Source organism: Colletotrichum gloeosporioides, assembly GCF_011800055.1.
Source record: "Colletotrichum gloeosporioides strain Lc1 chromosome Unknown consensus_52, whole genome shotgun sequence".
Taxonomy (NCBI): Eukaryota; Fungi; Ascomycota; class Sordariomycetes; order Glomerellales; family Glomerellaceae; genus Colletotrichum; species Colletotrichum gloeosporioides.
This window is the reverse complement of record NW_025544697.1, coordinates 441,089-458,298: the sequence shown is the minus strand read 5'-3', so window position 1 is coordinate 458,298 and position 17,210 is coordinate 441,089. Positions and strand designations below refer to the sequence as shown.

The window sequence follows — 17,210 nt, the reverse complement described above, 5'->3', positions numbered from 1 at the left end:
GGTTACTAGGCACTTTCAAGTGTGACCAAGACCGAACGTCCCGATTCACGGGTCAGTGAGTTCGAATCTCACCGCCGGTTAGAAAATTGCAGCATCGTTACACCTGAGGTTGGTAAGAATCTCCTGCGAATTTTCATAGGCTCATTGGAGCTGAACTTTTTTGATTTTTTGCCACTCTCGGTTTTTTTTCCTTTTCTTTTTCCCTTGGAAGAAGTTTTCTGCTGTCGCTCGCGCCTGGAAAGAGCGTTGGGTAGACTTTCGAAGCGCGCGTGATGAGATGTCGTCGAGAGGAGGAAGGAGCGAATTCAGGTGACCTTTTTGAGTCGTGGTGAGCTCGGTGAAGGTGGGGCGCCAGTCACTGACCGAGCATTAGCGCCAGCCATGTCTCCAATTTAATTTTTTTATCGTTATCGCCCCGCTAAAATTTCACTGCTCGTCCCCCAAAGACTCGATTTCTTTTTGCGCTGCCTTTCAGGGTCTGTCTGGTCTCCGTCACCTCAACGCCTCGACTTTTTCTTCAGCAACCCCTTACTCACACGATCGCTTCTGTTCGTCATAAAGATTCTGAATAGTCCTGACAATTCGCAATGTCAGGCTTCCAGATCCCCGGCCTGGGGTTCGCGAAACCCAACGAGACTCTCCCTCCTCTGCCCCCCGACGTCCTCGCCGCGGCCGCAAGCTTCGAGGGCGCCAACGTCGAGGAGAACAACAAGCCCGCCGAGACCAAGACGGAGCAGAATGAAGACACAAAGATGGAGGAGACTCCCGCAGAGGCAACGCAACCTGCTACAAGCGAACCTCAACTCCCTCCCCATGCAGAACGCTTAGAGACAAACGACTCCGACGCCATGAACATCGACGCCGCCGAGCCCCCTTCCCTCACCGACGCCCTGGAAGCCATGATCAACGGCCTCGACACAACGCCCCCGGTCCAGCCTGCCCCCACGGCTGTCGCCTCAACGGCGCAGCCCACCACCACAACCACCTCCGCAGAGCAAGAACCCGCCGCTGCCCCCGAGGGCCAAGAAGCCGAGCACCCCGAATGGGAAATCGACTCCTCCCCCTACGAATCCTCCTCCGAGTCCTCCAGTTCCGACTCCTCTTCCGACGACGACTCCGAGTCCGGCGAGGGCTACCAGCTCCTCGGTGTCGAGGAGACGGCGCGCATGCTCATGGAGATGGAGGGCGGCTCCGACGACGAGGGCGGGCCCGACGCCGGCAAGGCCGGCGGTGCCGCGCACCTGCGCACCAAGAACGAGGTCGCCCCCGACGCCGTCCCCAAGCCCGACCTCACCCTCACGGCCGACGACAAGATCGAGGCGCTCGGCGCCGTCGACCAGGTCGTCGACAACATCATGGTCGTGCGCGCCTTCACGCCCGGCGAGTACCAGGTGCTCGACTCCGGGTCGGCGCTGTGCACGGAGGACCGCAAGGTCTTCGGCGCCGTGTGGGAGACCATCGGCAAGGTGCTGCAGCCGATGTACACCGTCATGTTCGGCAGCGCGGAGGAGATCAAGGAGGCGGGGCTGGAGGTCGGCACGAAGGTGTATTACCCCGTGGCGCACGCGACGTTTGTGTTCACCGAGCCGTTGAAGAACCTGAAGGGGTCTGACGCGAGTAACATCCACGATGAGGAGGTGGCGGAGGACGAGATGGAGTTCTCGGACGACGAGAAGGAGGCGGAGCATAAGAGGCAGGCGAAGCAGAAGAAGAAGGATGCGAGGGCGAGGAACGGCGGCGGGGAGAGGCCCGCGAGAGGGGGCGGCGCCAGGGAGCCGCACCCGCTGCGGAACGAGGTCTCTGCGGGGCCGAGTGACGGCGGGCTGAACTACGACGACGAGGACGACGGGCCGTACAAGCCGCTCACGAGGCCGCCTGGGTTCGGGCAGGTGCCGCCTATGCAGCAGACGTTCAGCCAAGAGCCCGAGCCCGGCAGGTTTGGCGGGCGCAGAGGCGGATGGGGAGACTTCAGGGGACGTGGTGATAGGGGCAGAGGCCGTGGACGCGGTGGACGCGGTGGGTTCGGACAGCGCGAGGGCAGAGACGGGTACTCCATGCCGCAGCAACGGCACCAGGAGCAGCAATCACAGGGACAATGGGGAGGTAACAACAACAACTACCAGCAGCCTCAACAGCCGCAGCAGCAGACTACGCCGGCCCCCGCGGCACCAACCTTCAACTTCCCGTTCCCGGGCATGCCTCCTCAACAGGGCGGTCAAGGATTCCCGGCCGTTCCGCCGCCGCCGCCGCCTGGTTGGCCGGCGCAGGGCGGACAGACAGGGCAGAATCCGGCGGCGGGAGCGTATATCAACCCTGCCTTCTTCGCGGCCCTGCTGGGACAGATGCAGCAGAACCAGGCGCAGAACGGTCAGCAAGCGCAGCAGCAGCCGCAGCAGAACCAGCAGCAACCACCGCAACAGCCACCGCATCAATGGGGCGCGCAGCCTCCTCCCCGATGAATCAGATAAGGAGAGGGAGGCCTAAGCTGAGATGGGTGGCTGCATCGCCTCGCAGACGTCGATGCGTGATCGATCTTATTCAGGGTACCCGGCGGTGCTGTTTGGATGGAAGATAGCAGAACGTGGAAGCATTGCCGTGTGAATGACGGTGACGCAGTAGCCGGTTGAGAACAACTGAAAGGCCACTATGGCACGGATTATGGCGAATGAAGCCAGGGGGTATCAAAGTGTCGGGTGGCTTGAGTTAGCTGCCTGCCTGGCCCCTTCTGCTTGTCGGCCTGGACGAAATTCAAGCCAGGACCTTAAAAAAGCATTTGCATGTAATAATTAGACTTGAGACCGCAAACAATGCGAGACGAGACAGATTTCAGCCACGGACTAGAAAGGCAAGACACAAGTTATTTAAAGTTAAAAGCTCGTTGGGCTTGGTGATCCTGTTGCATCTCCGGTGAAGCTGGGCAACGGGGCTGAACGCTTGCATCCATCGAGACTGATGCTGCAGAGATGTCATGTTCTGGACGATCATGAATGTTCTGGTGCCGGTGCGGGTGCATCTCGACTATCGAACGTCGGCAGCTGGTGCAAGGGAGATTTGCTCAGGTCGGTCGGAGATCGCAGACGCGACAAACGGGCCAAGCTGCATAGATAGGGCCGACGATCCCGAATTAGCGGTCGATATATCCAAGTAGCCGGGGAGAAACATGATCGTCTGAGAACTGAGACGGCGACCCAGACTCAAACTTGGTTGGTTGGGAACTTGGGAACGTTTCTTTGTTTTCGTCATTTACCCAGAAATGAGTAAGATGAGGGCAGCGCAGATCTACGACGCTGAGCCCCAGGAGCTTGAACTTTGCATTTTGGCAATGTTGACCTCGGTCACGAATGCGACGGTGGCCCCGGTTGGAACGCGTGTTTGACGTGATTGCGGTGTCCACAGGCGCTCCCGCGTAAGGACGGAGCCCTCCATTAGCGAATTTCGTTGCTGACGTTGGTTGCCTGCCAAAACCATGCGCCGATGCGGTGTTTTTCATGCACCCGGGGGACAGGGTACGCCGACTTTAATCTTGCTCGTAGATTTTCTGTTCCCTCCCATTCCGCGTGTCGTGGCATGGATCGCGGGCAAGGCTGGGTTCCATGTGCGGAGGAAGGCCGTAGGAGGCTTCATCTCGGTAGTGGTGGGGAATGGAACGGCTTGGCGGGAGTTGGGAGTCTGTTGGCAGATCATGGCCCCCGTCGCCCAATCTGCGATGAGGGGAACCACTGAACCAGACGGCTCGGGCGGAGGAGACGGCTGTTTCAGAAGGTTTCCCAGTGCGCTAGACGGCGCCGTTTACTCTTCCCCGGGAGATTTCCCCCGTCGCTTTCTTATTTCCCATCTTGTGCCGTCTTGGACAGCGGGAGTTTTGTGCGCTAGGTTCGGGCGGAAGAAGCAAGCACAACGCCATAAAATCGAACGGTGAGCGATTTTGGTGATTGCTAGACGTGAAATAGGGTATGGATAGTGTCCGAGCATGCTCGAGAGCAGAAACTCAAGTTGGCATAACGTGGCCTGACCCAACTCGTATGAGAGATAAGCAGGGCGAGGCACGCAGACGTCCTTGGATGTCCATTTCCGTCGCACTGGCTGCCGGGCACTGACTGAGCTGATAGTCTGGGTGCAGATGCATCTTTGTCAGGCCTCCGACTCGAAGAAAAGGCAGGCGGATCGAGAGGGAAAGGAGCTGGCTGCGAAGCACAGAAGATGTCATGCCATTTTGAAGGGCATGATTGCTTCTTGTCTCCTCCCCGGACCCTTTGAAAGGAATGGTGTTTCGGCGGTATTGTCGCTGTCAAGCGAGACATGTGTCTGACGACTGGACGGCGGCGGGGAGCTGTGGCTACCTCTCTAGAAGGCTGCGGGCCGAATGTCGAGATGATGATGGGCAGATTGAGCCTCACCAAGAACGCCGGCCTTTCCAAGCTGCGACTGGAGGGAGAGTGCGACGATGACCGTAGTGATGACCTCGGGCCAGGCTATTTTGATGCGATTTTTGGCTTTACTCTTTCAGTCGTAGACGGCCATGAGATGGTGGCCTGCAGGCTGCTTGAAGCTCTAGAAGCCTAAGCAGCCTCCCGCTCTTCTCGAAGAAACCCGAAGAGGAGAGCGAGCATATGGTCGGTTGGGCTAATGTCGCCCATTGGATGCCTGTGAAGCAAGAAAAAGGGGAGTCGGCGGTTGCAGTGAGTGGACGTCGCCGAGTCGTTGGCGACACCATCAAGTCAACCCCTCCAGAGGTCACAGGTGCGTGTGCCTGCATGGCCAGTTGGCCACAGGCAGGCAGTGGCACAGCATTTTGCGGACGCAGGTACGGCAGGATTGTGGCCCCTGGGCCCTGGTTGGTGATGACGAGAAGCAGGCAGAGTTGGGATTTGGGATTTGGGGGCTGCGGATTGGAGCTCGGGCCGGCCAAACGGTCTTTCCTGGTTGTGCACCGTGTGACGTGATTGGACCAACATCAGGCGAACCCTGAGCAAACAATTTCGTCTATCCTGTGGGATGCGCGGTGGAACCACACGGCGACGTGAAGGCCAATCAGACAACACCGGTACCTGACAGGATGGAGCTGGGGATCCCTGGCTAGCGTGGACCGTGCATGGCGCTGATGAAGATGGGCGCCGGTGTGGATGGTTTTAGGCTTGGAGCAGGGCCGAGTTGCGGGAATTCGACGAGCGAGCGAGTTGTGCAAGTCTCTGGGGACTCGGGAGGGAGCAGAGGGCTGATCAGGACGGGCGATAATTGAACGCGACCGTACCGCTGGCATTGAGGGAGCCGGCGATGACACAGGGTGCAAAGGAAACCATGACACTATCGCGAAATGTTTGGTTTGTGCTTGTGCAGAGTTGTCATTTTCCCTGAAGGCGCAGGGAGATGCCCCAGAAACAGCTCAAAGGTGAAACGCTGACTCGGCGCGTGGCTTCGCGGATCAGATGCATTGTCGAATGGCCGTTGAATGCGCCGTTGCATTTTTTTTTTTTTAAACCCAGCCGCAGTTGTTTGTTTGTTCCCATTGTTGAATTGTGCAAAATGTGATCCGAGCCCCCTAGCAGAAATCCAAAAGAGTGGCCTCCGTCGCCAAGGGACACCAGCGACGACCACTGTGACCCCCAGAAGCCGCTAACACGGCAAAAACTGCAGGCGACACAAGCCATGCCGTACCGCACGGCCGCGCTTTCCTGCAAGTGCCATCCCATTTCCATCGGTGAGCCAGCGGCAGGAACCAACCTGAGCGCTGAGTGCAAGACAGGAAGTCGCAACTGCCTGAAGGTGGGTGGGCAGAAAAAAAAAAAAAGAGAAGACGCTGCGGGAGGGAAACAAGTGCCAGGAACGCGGCCAATGGGCGACTCGCTGCGCAGGGATCGTCGTCCAAAGTCACGACCAGTCACACCCGCCGACACCCCCGTCAACACGCACACACGCACTCGCTCCCACTCACATTGGGCTGTCATCCTTGTCTCTCCGTCCAACGTTGCTTGGGTCCTCGTCCACTCGTCCAGGATGCGCATGCACTGACTGCAACCTCGACTTCCCCGTCTCCTTCTTCTCGCGCCCTTTCCCACTTTCGTCCCTCTTCTTTCTGTCCGTCCCATCCCATCCCATCCCGTCCGAACTGCACTCACCGGGACTGTTCTCTCTGCCGCTGCCAGACGCAACCGCCAACAGGGTCGTCTTCTCCTGCAGCTTGCAAAGAGTGACTGGTGCAGATTCATCCGTTCTTTCCCTCCACACGACGTCTTCCGTCTCGTCTGGATGACAACTCACTGTCATTAACACTGACTCTTCCGTGTGTGTTGTCCATCACCTGTGAGCTGGTAGTGAGATCTTCAACCTTTCTCCCCTCATCCACCTCTCGCATTACTCTCTTTCCCGGCCCAGCGCCGCTTTACGTTCGTTCTCAAAAATCGCACACCACACAAAACGGTACAACCTCCTCGAAACCAAAACAACAAAGATCTTCGAGACCGAGACACCCTCTCTCACAACCCGTCCACGACAGATCTGAGCACCGCGACTCCCTGGCTGGACCTCTTTACAGCCCGTTCATTCTTTTGACGATCACGATTCATCTGGCACACGTCGCCTAAGAGCATACCCATCATCAGCCTCTCCAGCCCACGCCAGTATCCCTCAGAGATATTCCAGATACCCCTCTGACCCACGAACCACGACATTCACGATTCGACTACCGAAACATTCCATCACCTTCATTCTTATCACGACGACTGCTGGCTGGGCCTATTGAATTACTTGACCTCGATCCACCCGACCTCGGCCACGACACGACCTCAGCTTTACACAATGGCTCACCACCACCGTGCTGCTCACAGGCATCTGCCTCGCAATCCCGATTTCTGGAACGATGTTGGAAACAGTTTCAAGAACTTGAACCCTTTTGGTTCCGATGATGACGACAGTGCAACTACTACCAAGAATGGAGGTAATGACAGAATCAAGCGTCAAGATGACGACGATGACACGACTACTACGCGCCGGGCTAACAGGCAAGGTCGTTCAACTGTTGTTCGTACCATCTACCAGACCGTCACCGACGGCGCCGTCGCTGCCTCAAGTACCTCCTCCACGAAGCTCATCGTCGCGCCTTCTGCCCTTCCCACCCGCTCCAAGTCTACTACCACCACAGCCGACTCGGGCACTACCATCCAAAGAGCCGGCGGCGCCATCCTCGTGACCCCCGATGCCTCGTCCTCTACTGCCACAAGCGACTCTGCCACGAGCACTCTCCCCTCCGCCATCGAGGAATCCGTCACCGAGAGCATCCCCTCGACTCTAGCCATTGCGACTGACGCGCCCACTCTTGCCCGCTCGACCAGATCCGCGGCCACCGCCAACGAAATCACTGCCGTGTCCAGTGCTTCTGCAACTTCCACCGCCATCAGCGACAAGTCTGCCAGTGAGCCTAGTGGTGCTGCAAAGGCTGGTATTGCCATTGGTGTTTTGGCTGGTGTTCTGGTCGTCTTCCTCCTCGTCTTCTTCCTCTTCAACCGTCGCAAGAAGCAGTTGGAGCAGCAACGTCTGGCTGATGAGGATGAAAAGACTGGTGCCTTTGGAACTGCCGCCGCTGTCACCAGCGGCAACAACACCCGCGCTCCCCGTGTCAGCCTCCGACCCGTCACTCAATTCCTGCCCAACTTGAACCCCGCCGACAAGCGTCAGAGCAATGTCAACGGAAATATGGCTCCCGCCGCTGCCGCTGGTGCTCTTGGCGCCCGCGCTCCTGGCCAGAGTGCTTGGGATAGACCCGCCAATGGCCAGAACGCAAACCCCGTCAACCCCTTCGGATCTGGAGCTGAGAGAATTAACGGCACCATCAAGGAGGAGTCCGTAAGCAACATGAGCCTCAACGAGAAGCCCCTGCCTTCAGTCGCCGCCGATGTCCCTATCGGTACTGCTGTCAGCGAGCCTCCTTCCCCCACCACCAGTTCTATCAACGGAGCCACGATGGCTGCTGGTGCCGCCGGTGCCGTCGCTGTTGCTGGTGGCGCAGTTGCAGCTGGAGCCCTCACTCGCAAGGCTTCCACCCGCAAGGATGGTCCCAAGGCCCTTGATCTTACCATCCCCGCCCCCGCGCCCCTGTCTACCGTCCCCGCCAGCCCTTCTGGTACCGAGTTCAGCGCCAACTCCGCTGGCCCTGGTCACCAGTCCAGCGGCTCCACTGGATCTGCTGCTATCGCCGCCGCTGGTGGACCTGCCAACACGACTGTTCACCGCATCCAACTTGATTTCAAGCCTACTCTCGAGGATGAGATGGAATTGAGAGCTGGCGGCCTCGTGCGTCTCTTGCACGAGTATGATGATGGATGGGTAAGTTTCAATACATTCCGCTGTGCAACAATCACACTAACACATTCTCAGGCGCTCTGCATCCGCTTGGATAGATCCCAACAGGGTGTTGTACCGCGCACCTGCTTGTCTACTCGTCCGGTCAAGCCTAGGCCTCAAGGACCTCCCCGTGGCCCTGGTCCCAATGGCCCTCCTCGCGGTCCCGGCCCCAACGGTCACCCTCGAGGACCCGGTCCTAACGGTCCTCCTCGCGGCCCTGGTCCCAACTACCCTCCCGGTCAGCGCCCAATGACGCCCCAGGGTGGTCCCCACGGCGGACCCCCTTACCCCCGTCCCCAATCGCCTGCCCGCCCCAGAACTGCCGGTGGTCGTCCCCAGTCTCCGGCCGGTAACGGCCCAATGGGACCTGGCGGTCGCCCTCAGTCGCCCGGTCCCCGATTCCAAGGACCTCCTGGACAAAGACCTCAGAGCCCGGGAGGACACGCCCGCAAGCAAAGCCCTCCGGGACCTAGCAAGATTCCCCAGCCCAGCCGAATGGGTCCTCCAGGCCCTCCCGGCCCTCCCATGGGTCCTGTCGGCCGCAAGCCCGTCCCTGGCCAAGCCCCTCCCCCTGGCCAAGCCGCCTAAGTGACAAAAGCACCGTTCATGTACACTGATTCCCTGCGTATATAACGTCTTTTGGCACAAAGACTGGGGATTCATCTTTCACATTTGGCGATAGACTGGGGTCTGCTATGCATTCTGGACAGTACGGCGTTTCTGCGAATCAACAAAAAAGAACTTGGGAAGATTTTGTTTTCTTCTTCCCCGACCGGAATCTCACGACGATTCGACGATGGGAACAAAGACGACATCGACGCGTTGTTTTATACCTTTCGAGTCACTCTCTTACGACACAAACTTTTGATACACCCTTTGCGAGCGCCCAACCACAGGGTCCCGCAACTTCTTTTCTTCTACACTTCTTGTCACTCCTTCAGACACCCGTTCAAAAACCTCCTTCGATTCATATACCGTGCCCGGACTCGATTCAACGCCAGACCGCGAAGGCTGGCGAAAGCAGAGTGCTGGGAAAAGGAAGCGCCTAGTGCTTAATGTATATTGCGCCACTCTTTGTTGTTGTTTTTTCAAACCGCCTTCTCGTTCTTGATTTTCTTGCAGCTCTGGTGGCTGGTGGTCGTCGCAAGCTGGCGACTGTTAGGGTGGAATTTTCCATGCGCGGGATGCGTTGGTCCCCTTCTTTTTTGGATGCCTTTGTGTAATTTGACACGGGGGCATGGGAGGGGGGCAGAATGAACGCACTGCGATGCGGGCGAATGGAGGGGGAAATCGTGTTGCATGTTCCCTCCCTCGATTTACTAGGGCTAGAGCTGCTTCTTGTGTCGAGCAAGATAGGTAGACAATGAGATGCCATACCCTGAAATGCTTTGAGTCGCAATGTGACTTGTCGAATCTAATTGTACAAAGCCGATGATGACTGTAATAACGGGGGTCTGCAAGAGCAGAGTCTTCCCGATACAAGAGAATATTGATCACAATAGTCTTACGGTATGTATGAACAGAACGTAGGTAGGTGAGTTCATGTAGTCCTTGTGCGGAGGTCCTGCGCGGTGAATTCGACATTGTGAAGGAGCTGGGCTGAGACTGCCTGAACTGGGTTGGAATCCATACAGGCAAGCGCACTTCATCCGCACGTAGCTACCTGTCATGCTATCAATACAGAGGCACTGATAGTCTCACTCGATCTCATCTGCCTAGACAATAGAATACGCCAGGTCACCCACACTTGGGGTTGGCCAGAAACTCTAAGCGACGAGGGGGAGGCTGGGAAGTCGACATGGGACTCCATACACACAACCGGAAAAGTAATAACGAAAAGGCCTAGGCTGTACCAGTTGTTCGCAACCGTGGCCATTCATTCTCAGGGCACCCCAATCGTATTTTTGCAAAGGCTGTTCGCTGTCATCTCATTTGAAACAGTCAAATGGCCTTTTGCGCACTGACGACAAAACCTGTTCTTATCTTGGTGTGTAGCCATGTCACGGTGTGAACTACAATATCGACGGCGGAGGGCATATAGGGGATCAAGCAAGACTCACCGTCTAGCAGGCTCGATAGAAGGCCGATGAGCCGGCCCCGAGACGAGACGTTCCACAGCCATTGCTACCTATGATCTTACTCGTTTGACGACTGTCTAAAACTCAGAGACTGGCCAGCTAGATCGCAATAACGCAGTTCGTCTGTGGCAACCACGATGGACAGTAGTATGTTGTCGCGCTTAACTTAAGATTTCTGACTCCAACTGGCTTGAGATCTATATGATTTACCAGTAGAAGGTTGATTAACGGCACACGGGCAGATGGTTGGATAGAGGATACTGCCTATAGTTTACACCGGAACCAATAGGAGCGCGTCGTACACAACAGCTGTTGTTACATTATGACTAACATTCTCTTGTCTTGGCTTGGTTGTGCAATTGATATTAGCCGCCGACTTCTGGCCTCTTGCTCATCCAGGCTGTTTCTACGTTGCAGCCCTGCTGATGTGTATACGTTGATAACATGTCGGACCTGGCCAATTGTGGCTGCTTTTCGGACGGCTTTCGTACGGTCTCCTCCGTCGATCGGAGTAGGCAAGTGCTCTGCTCAGTGGACATGGTTTAGCCGACCGCAAACGGTCTCCTGTCGTCGCCTTCAAGTCGTCATCAGCTGATGAAGGTCAAGCTCAGTCTAAGCATGTGATTGTGGATGCACGTTAACCAGTAATCTCAAATGGCCAAACCGTGGATTGTCATGACACGAAACACATGAACCTCCTTCTAGAATATCAGCATCTCGGTCAACACCATCTGGCTACTGCTGTAGGTTAAATTGGGCGTCCATACAAGACTCGGCGGAACACGCTACCGCACTGGCGCAGGGGATGTCGATGTACACGTATGAAAGGACCGCATTGCGCCTTTATCTCCCTTGGTTTTTGCAAATGCGTCCCGTCTGGAAAAAGCTGGCCGGCGAGTCCGTCGATAACACAAGGTCTTCCCATGGCATGATTCGCAATCGCCGCAATTACACGGCCCTCAATTCGTTGAGTACCATATTTACAAGTACAATTTTCCCCGTCCCATCTCCTTTATGAGTTCTGGATAGCTTGTGACTGCGCCGACTCCTTCTCCTTCTTCGCCGCCTGTTCTCTGTCGTACTCGATCAATTGCTTCGACCAGCTGTGTCACCAGTTGTTAGTCCGTGATCCCCGACTGCTCGTGTGCCATGGCCGAAAGACGTACTATCTGCTGGGGAAGAAGCTGTTCTCCCGAGGCATGACGTAGCGCACCTCCTTCTCGGCGCTGATCCTCCAGATGACGGCGACGGTGCCGAGCATGACGGTGCCGATGATGGCGGTGTTCAGCTTCCAGTTCGCGGGCTGCGCGTACCAGCCACCGGCCGGCGACCAGACGTGCTTAGGGTAACTTTTTAAATCCCAACATGTTAGACAAGAGCTTCGCCTCGATTTCGATGGGGGTTCCGGTCGGTCGCGGGTCGTGGGTGGGAGTGGTTTCGAGGGGTATAACTCACGGAACTTTGGGGCCGCCTCCCTGTGCAGCAGTTAGCAATTGGCGCGTCAGGGTCAATAGGATGAGGGGTTCGTCTTACCATCTTGACTGCTTTTCAACGAGAAGAGGTTGGGGTGGTTCTGGTGATGGCAATCGCTTTCCCGCCTCGACAGGTTTGGTAGCTTTTCGACACAGCCGGGCACTTGACGTTGTAATCTGCGATTCGCTATTCGACCGTTCCTCCACGGTGGAGCTCGTACCGCCCGGAGACGCGGACCCCAGATGTTCCGGGCTTGCAACGGGCTGAGGTGAAGGCGACTGCGTGGCTCGTGCACGGTTCACCCTGGCATTGGGGGGGAATAGAGCTCACACGACTCCAGTCAATTAGACGTCTAGAAACTTTTTCGTGACGGGAGACCGGCGCTGCGAACGAAGGGACGTGGAACTTTTACTCTGTGCGGAACGCCCCTCCATCGACACCCAGCAATCCCAATTGCTCGGCCTCCGTATCACCGAGTTCGACATTGATCGAATTACCTGCTCGATTTTGCCTTTCTTTTGTTCCGTTAACGACCAGCAAAACTCTTCTCCCCACCAAAAAACGACTCCCCGATGAAGAGGTTAAGGATATCAAGATGCACCGGGCAGCTGCTCAACGCCCAGGCCAGGACACATGCCTCGCCGTCCCTGACGCCAATCTCCGTTAGAAGCTCACAGCAACTCGTCCACAACGCCCGCAGTAGCACCTGCGGCGCCAGGTCACTATTCTCGTGGACACGACCCTCCGCTCCGGAAGAAGAAGCAAAAGAAGAAGTCACCGAGGAAGCACCCGAACAGGAGCTCAAGCCGCCGCCCTTCCCGTCACCACTTCCCGAGAAGGCCCTCTCCTCGGCCAAGCTCGCCGCTCTCCACGCCCGTCTTTCCCTCCCCGAGAAGGTACCGCTGCAGACCCTCGCCCGCTGCCTCGTCGACCCCTCGGCGGACCCGAGCCCCAACTTCAACAACGTCAACCTCGCCGTCGTCGGCGCCTCCCTCATCAACTACCACACCTCCGAGCGTCTCGTCTGCCAATACCCTCGTCTACCCATGACCATCCTCTTCGAGGCCATGCGCGCCTACGCCGGCTCCGACTCGCTCTACCGCATCGCCCACGGCTGGGGCGTCGAGAACACCATCCACCCGGGCGACGAGGTCGACCCGGGCCTGCTGCAGTGGTCCCAGGAACTCCCCACCGTCGGCATCACGGGCGCCTGGGGCTACGAGCGTAAGGAGGCCCACCACCTTGACAAGTTCAAGTGGCGCCGCGGAGTGTCCTCGCGTGTCGTCCTCGACGACGAGTTCGGCGACACCGTGCACACCAAGCGGGCGGAACCCCCGAAGGAGCCGAAGTCGAGCAGCCCCGAGGAGTTCCTCGAGGACCCGGCCATCGTCCGCGAGCGGTGGATGCGCATCCGCAACAACGCGCATGCGGCGTTCGTGCGGGCCGTCACGGGCGCCATCTACGCGCACTGCGGCCGCGACGCCGTACGCTCCTTTGTCGACGCCCACGTGCTCAGCCGCAAGGTCGACCTCGAGCGGCTCTTCAGCTTCAAGCTGCCGACGCGGGAGCTGGCGATGCTATGCGCGCGCGAGGGCTTCGAGCCGCCCGTGGCGCGCCTCGAGAGCGAGACGGGCCGTCTGAGCAGGACGCCCGTGTATGTCGTCGGCATCTACAGCGGAGCCGACAAGCTCGGCGAGGGGGCCGGCGCCAGCCTGACCAACGCGCGGCTGCAGGCGTCCATGAACGCGCTCAAGTCGTGGTACCTGTACAGCCCCGGCAACAACGTGCGGGTGCCGAGTGATATGCTCGTTGAGGGGGCGAAGCCGTGGCAGCCTGTGCATATTGACATGGGTGAGATTATTTAGAGAGAGGAAGAGAGGATGGGTGTTGGGGGGAGGAAGAAGCGGTAGACGAAAAGCATCATGTGTAATTGCCCATGGGATGAGGACGAAGGATGAGAAGGACTGCCTTGGCGCGGCGGATGGGTGATGACCGGGACACCGAATGCCGTCTGGCAGTGTACATTTTTGAACAAGGACATGTGGAAAAAAAGGTTACGCATGTCTCTGTAAGATGAATAGATCTGTAAAAACAATGACACACTCCTCGAAACGGGGCGACTTTTGAGTCAAGACTGCACAAATTGAAGATGTTGAAGAGATGACCACGCTGAATTGAACAAGACGTAAAGAGCTCGATGAGTTGGTGAATCTGATCATTAAGACAGCTGGCTATTCTGACAGTATTACAAACGAAGTACACTCCTATTCACACAAGGCTCCCTCTCTTTTCCCCGGGTATCAACTCTCCCCCTTTACCAAAAAAACTCCAGTGGCGAAGCTGCTCAACTAAACTGATCTCCCTCTCCCAACTTGTGCGCCATGCCCCTCTGCACCAGTCTCCTGTACCTGTCCTTCTTCGCCTTCTCCTCCCGCTCCAGCCTGAGCTTCCTCTTGCGCTCGTAGACCGCCCTTACCGTGCCGCGGATCTGCTCCCGCCCCTCGGCGTAGTTGGCCCGCGCCAGCGCGACGACGTTGTCGATCTGCTCGGGCGTGTAGACAAAGTTCCACGTGCTGAGGTAGTCCGTCGTGCCCGGGTTGATCCCCGGGACTTTCGGGTTGGCCAGGAAGGGTAGGTAGACGATGGCGATGCCGGCGTCGGGCTCCATCAGCTGCCACGAGGAGCGCTCGTCGATGGCCTTGGACGGCGGCGGCGGCTTCGAGGACCGCTCCTGCGTGGTGCCGACCCAAACGGTGCAGTAGCCCAGCTCGCCGGATTCCTGGTCGCCCGGGGTGAACTTGACTGCCTGGCCCTTGGCGGTGTCCTCGTCGGGCGTCGGGTGCGGGTGCTCGGCCTGGTGGTCGATCTGGTGCTGCTGGGCGTCGTGGAGCTTGCGGTCCGCCTCGGTGGAGGACGCGGCCTCGGCCTTCCTGAGCTCGTCGTCGACCTGCTTGGGGGACTCGCCTGCCTTCGGCCAGCCGACGCCGACGGGCCAGCCCTTGATGCCGCGCTGGCGGGCGTAGCCGTCGGCGACGGCGAGCCAGTTGTCCGTCTTCATATCGGCGGAGGCGTCGAAAGCGACGAGGACGTCGACGTCGCGGCCGGGGCGGAGGAGCGGATAGATGGGGAGGTTGTTGGACATGCCGGCGTCCATGAGCTGGATGTACTCGGTGCCGAAGATGCTCTTCGGCGCGGTCTTGGGCAGCTTGCCCTCCATGCCGTACGCGAAGTTGGCGACCGTGCCGGGGTCGATGGGGTGGACCTTGCTGAGGTCCTCGTTGTAGCCATAGATCATCTCGTCGAGGGTGCCGAAGCCGGTGAGGCTCTGGACGAGGGGCCTGATTTCGTGGTAGTAGTGGCTGAGGGTCGCGCAGAAGGCGCTGCCGAAGACCCCGAGGAGGAACGGCATGCGGGTCTCGGGCAGGTGGAAGCCCTCCTCGGGGGGCACGTCGACGCCGTTGTCGAAGCGGCGGCCCATGGCCCAGGTGGGGATGCCGGCGGAGAACTCCTCGCAGAAGAACTCGTAGGGCGTGATCTCGAACCACTGGAACCAGGCCTCCTTCTTTGCAACCTCCTTGGCTGCCTCCGAGGTGGCGGGGGCGCCTACGGCGCCGTCAACGTCGACGTCTGGGATTTCGTGGCGGACGGCCGTGTAGATGGGCAGCGGGTTCTGCCCGTACTTGATGTACTCCCTCTGGTTGGAGAGTTTGAAGTCCCGGTCGTTCACTTCGAGGTCGCCTCTGGGGACGAGGTACCTTGCCGCCAACAGTAAGCCGTAAACGTCGACGAGGCCAAAGTCGGCGTTCGGATCACCCTTCAGCTTCTCGACGAGGCCGCTAAGGAGGTATTTGCTCGTCGGCGCAGACAGGAGAGTCTGGAAGGCGACAGGCGGGTAGGCGATGTGGATGCCCGCCCGGGCCTTGAGATGCTGCAGGACGCGGCCGAGGCTGCCGTGCGAGATGGACGAGTGGTACAGCGTCTGGAGCCAGCAGGAGCCGCTGACACCAGATGTGTAAGTAACGCAGTCGAAGAGTCCGTCCTCATCGGCAGCGAGCATGGATCCTGTGCCGGCGACGAGGGCTCTCAGCCCGCCGCCTGAGCCGCACATGGCGATGGTGGGGACGTCTTCGGGGTGGACGTCCTTCTCGTCAATGTCGAGATACTTGGCCAAGGCCATTGTCGTGACCATCTTTCTCCTCGACAAAAACTCCTTCTCCTCATCGCAGAGGTCGTTGGACACCCTCACCCGGGCGCTGTACTGCACCTCGGGGTTGATGAAGGGATCATGAGCCTCTTGCCAAATCTCATCAGCGAGAGAACCGGGTGACATGGACAGCTTGGATACAATCAGCATACTTTTCCCGTTCAAAACCCGGACCATTCACTCACCTCTCTCTGGAGTTTCCGGATATAGCCGGGTACTCCCTTGGACCATTCCGGGAGGATGAACCCAACAATTTTGTCAGCGGTCCACTCGACGTCGGTGGCATCGGACAGGTTCTCAAACTTGAGCGCAAAGTTGTACCACGCCGACTCGTTCGCCTTCTTCTGCTCCGGCGAGCCGCCGCGCGCGGCGGCGCTCTGCTGGTCCGTCGGCGCGATCGATAGGCGCTGAAAGTCGTCAGACGGGTACAGCCACCAAACAAAAAGCCCGCCAGTGAGCACGGCGACGGGGAGAGAGGTGGTAGCTGCCTTTTTCTTGCCGTTGTTGCCGTTGCTGCCGGATCCCTCGGGGCCCTTGTCGCTGGCCGTGAAGAAGCCGTGCTGCGACTGCAGCGTGGGCCTCCGGCGGGGGAGGAGGTCGTGTGTCCTGATGCGGCCGACGGTAACGTGGTGGAAGCTCCTCATCTTGCCGGCCGCCGACGGCGCTGCGGGTGCGCGGCGGAGGAGCAGGGCGGCGGCGTGTTGGCGGGAATACGCCGTGAATAACCTCATCTTGGCGATCTTGGGTTCGTCGGGTTGAGGCTGGAGATCTGTAACATGACTGGCCGGACGGGCCCTGGCGGTCGTGGGTGTTGGTTGGAGATCAGCAATTGGCGCGGGGAGAAAAGATTGGTGTGGTGTTGAGAGTGTGGTGCTGGTTCAATACCAGAGCTGTGGAAATGGGCTCTACGGCTGCGGCGGGATTTTCATGTTTTTCTTTGGTATCAAGAGTTTTGTTTTTGTCGCAATGAGAGAATTATAAAAAAAACCCTTTGAAGAAAGGCGCGCGGCCAGCGACGAGGCGCGAGGCTGTGAACTCAACAACTTCTCTGCTGACCCTGGTCTGCTGTTGACATCATTGAGGCATGATTGAAATCGGTGGATCAGAAGCAAGGACAG

At 58.3% G+C, this 17,210-nt stretch overlaps 5 protein-coding genes across 5 annotated transcripts; 3 read left to right on the top strand and 2 right to left on the bottom strand.

Moving 5' to 3' along the window:
* Positions 1-587: 587 nt before the first annotated feature.
* GCG54_00008453 (H/ACA ribonucleoprotein complex non-core subunit NAF1) lies at positions 588-2,459 on the top strand (the record flags this gene model as incomplete). The annotated part of the gene is made up of 1 exon (XM_045408419.1): positions 588-2,459. One exon carries the CDS (start codon positions 588-590, stop codon positions 2,457-2,459), a length of 1,872 nt encoding a protein of 623 aa, XP_045263109.1.
* Positions 2,460-6,795: 4,336 nt separating this feature from the next.
* Positions 6,796-8,925, top strand: GCG54_00008452 (uncharacterized protein; the record flags this gene model as incomplete). The annotated part of the gene is made up of 2 exons (XM_045408418.1): positions 6,796-8,319; positions 8,371-8,925. The coding sequence occupies 2 exons, from the start codon at positions 6,796-6,798 to the stop codon at positions 8,923-8,925; spliced, it is 2,079 nt and encodes a 692-aa protein (XP_045263108.1).
* Positions 8,926-11,427: 2,502 nt separating this feature from the next.
* GCG54_00008451 (uncharacterized protein) lies at positions 11,428-11,951 on the bottom strand (the record flags this gene model as incomplete). Its single annotated transcript, XM_045408417.1, has 4 exons — positions 11,428-11,518; positions 11,582-11,764; positions 11,871-11,890; positions 11,949-11,951. The coding sequence occupies 4 exons, from the start codon at positions 11,949-11,951 to the stop codon at positions 11,428-11,430; spliced, it is 297 nt and encodes a 98-aa protein (XP_045263107.1).
* A 509-nt stretch (positions 11,952-12,460) lies between these two features.
* GCG54_00008450 (54S ribosomal protein L3) lies at positions 12,461-13,753 on the top strand (the record flags this gene model as incomplete). The annotated part of the gene is made up of 1 exon (XM_045408416.1): positions 12,461-13,753. The coding sequence occupies one exon, from the start codon at positions 12,461-12,463 to the stop codon at positions 13,751-13,753; it is 1,293 nt and encodes a 430-aa protein (XP_045263106.1).
* Positions 13,754-14,232: 479 nt separating this feature from the next.
* GCG54_00008449 (Cytosolic phospholipase A2 zeta) lies at positions 14,233-16,823 on the bottom strand (the record flags this gene model as incomplete). Its single annotated transcript, XM_045408415.1, has 2 exons — positions 14,233-16,224; positions 16,278-16,823. 2 exons carry the CDS (start codon positions 16,821-16,823, stop codon positions 14,233-14,235), a joined length of 2,538 nt encoding a protein of 845 aa, XP_045263105.1.
* Between the last annotated feature and the right edge of the window lie 387 nt (positions 16,824-17,210).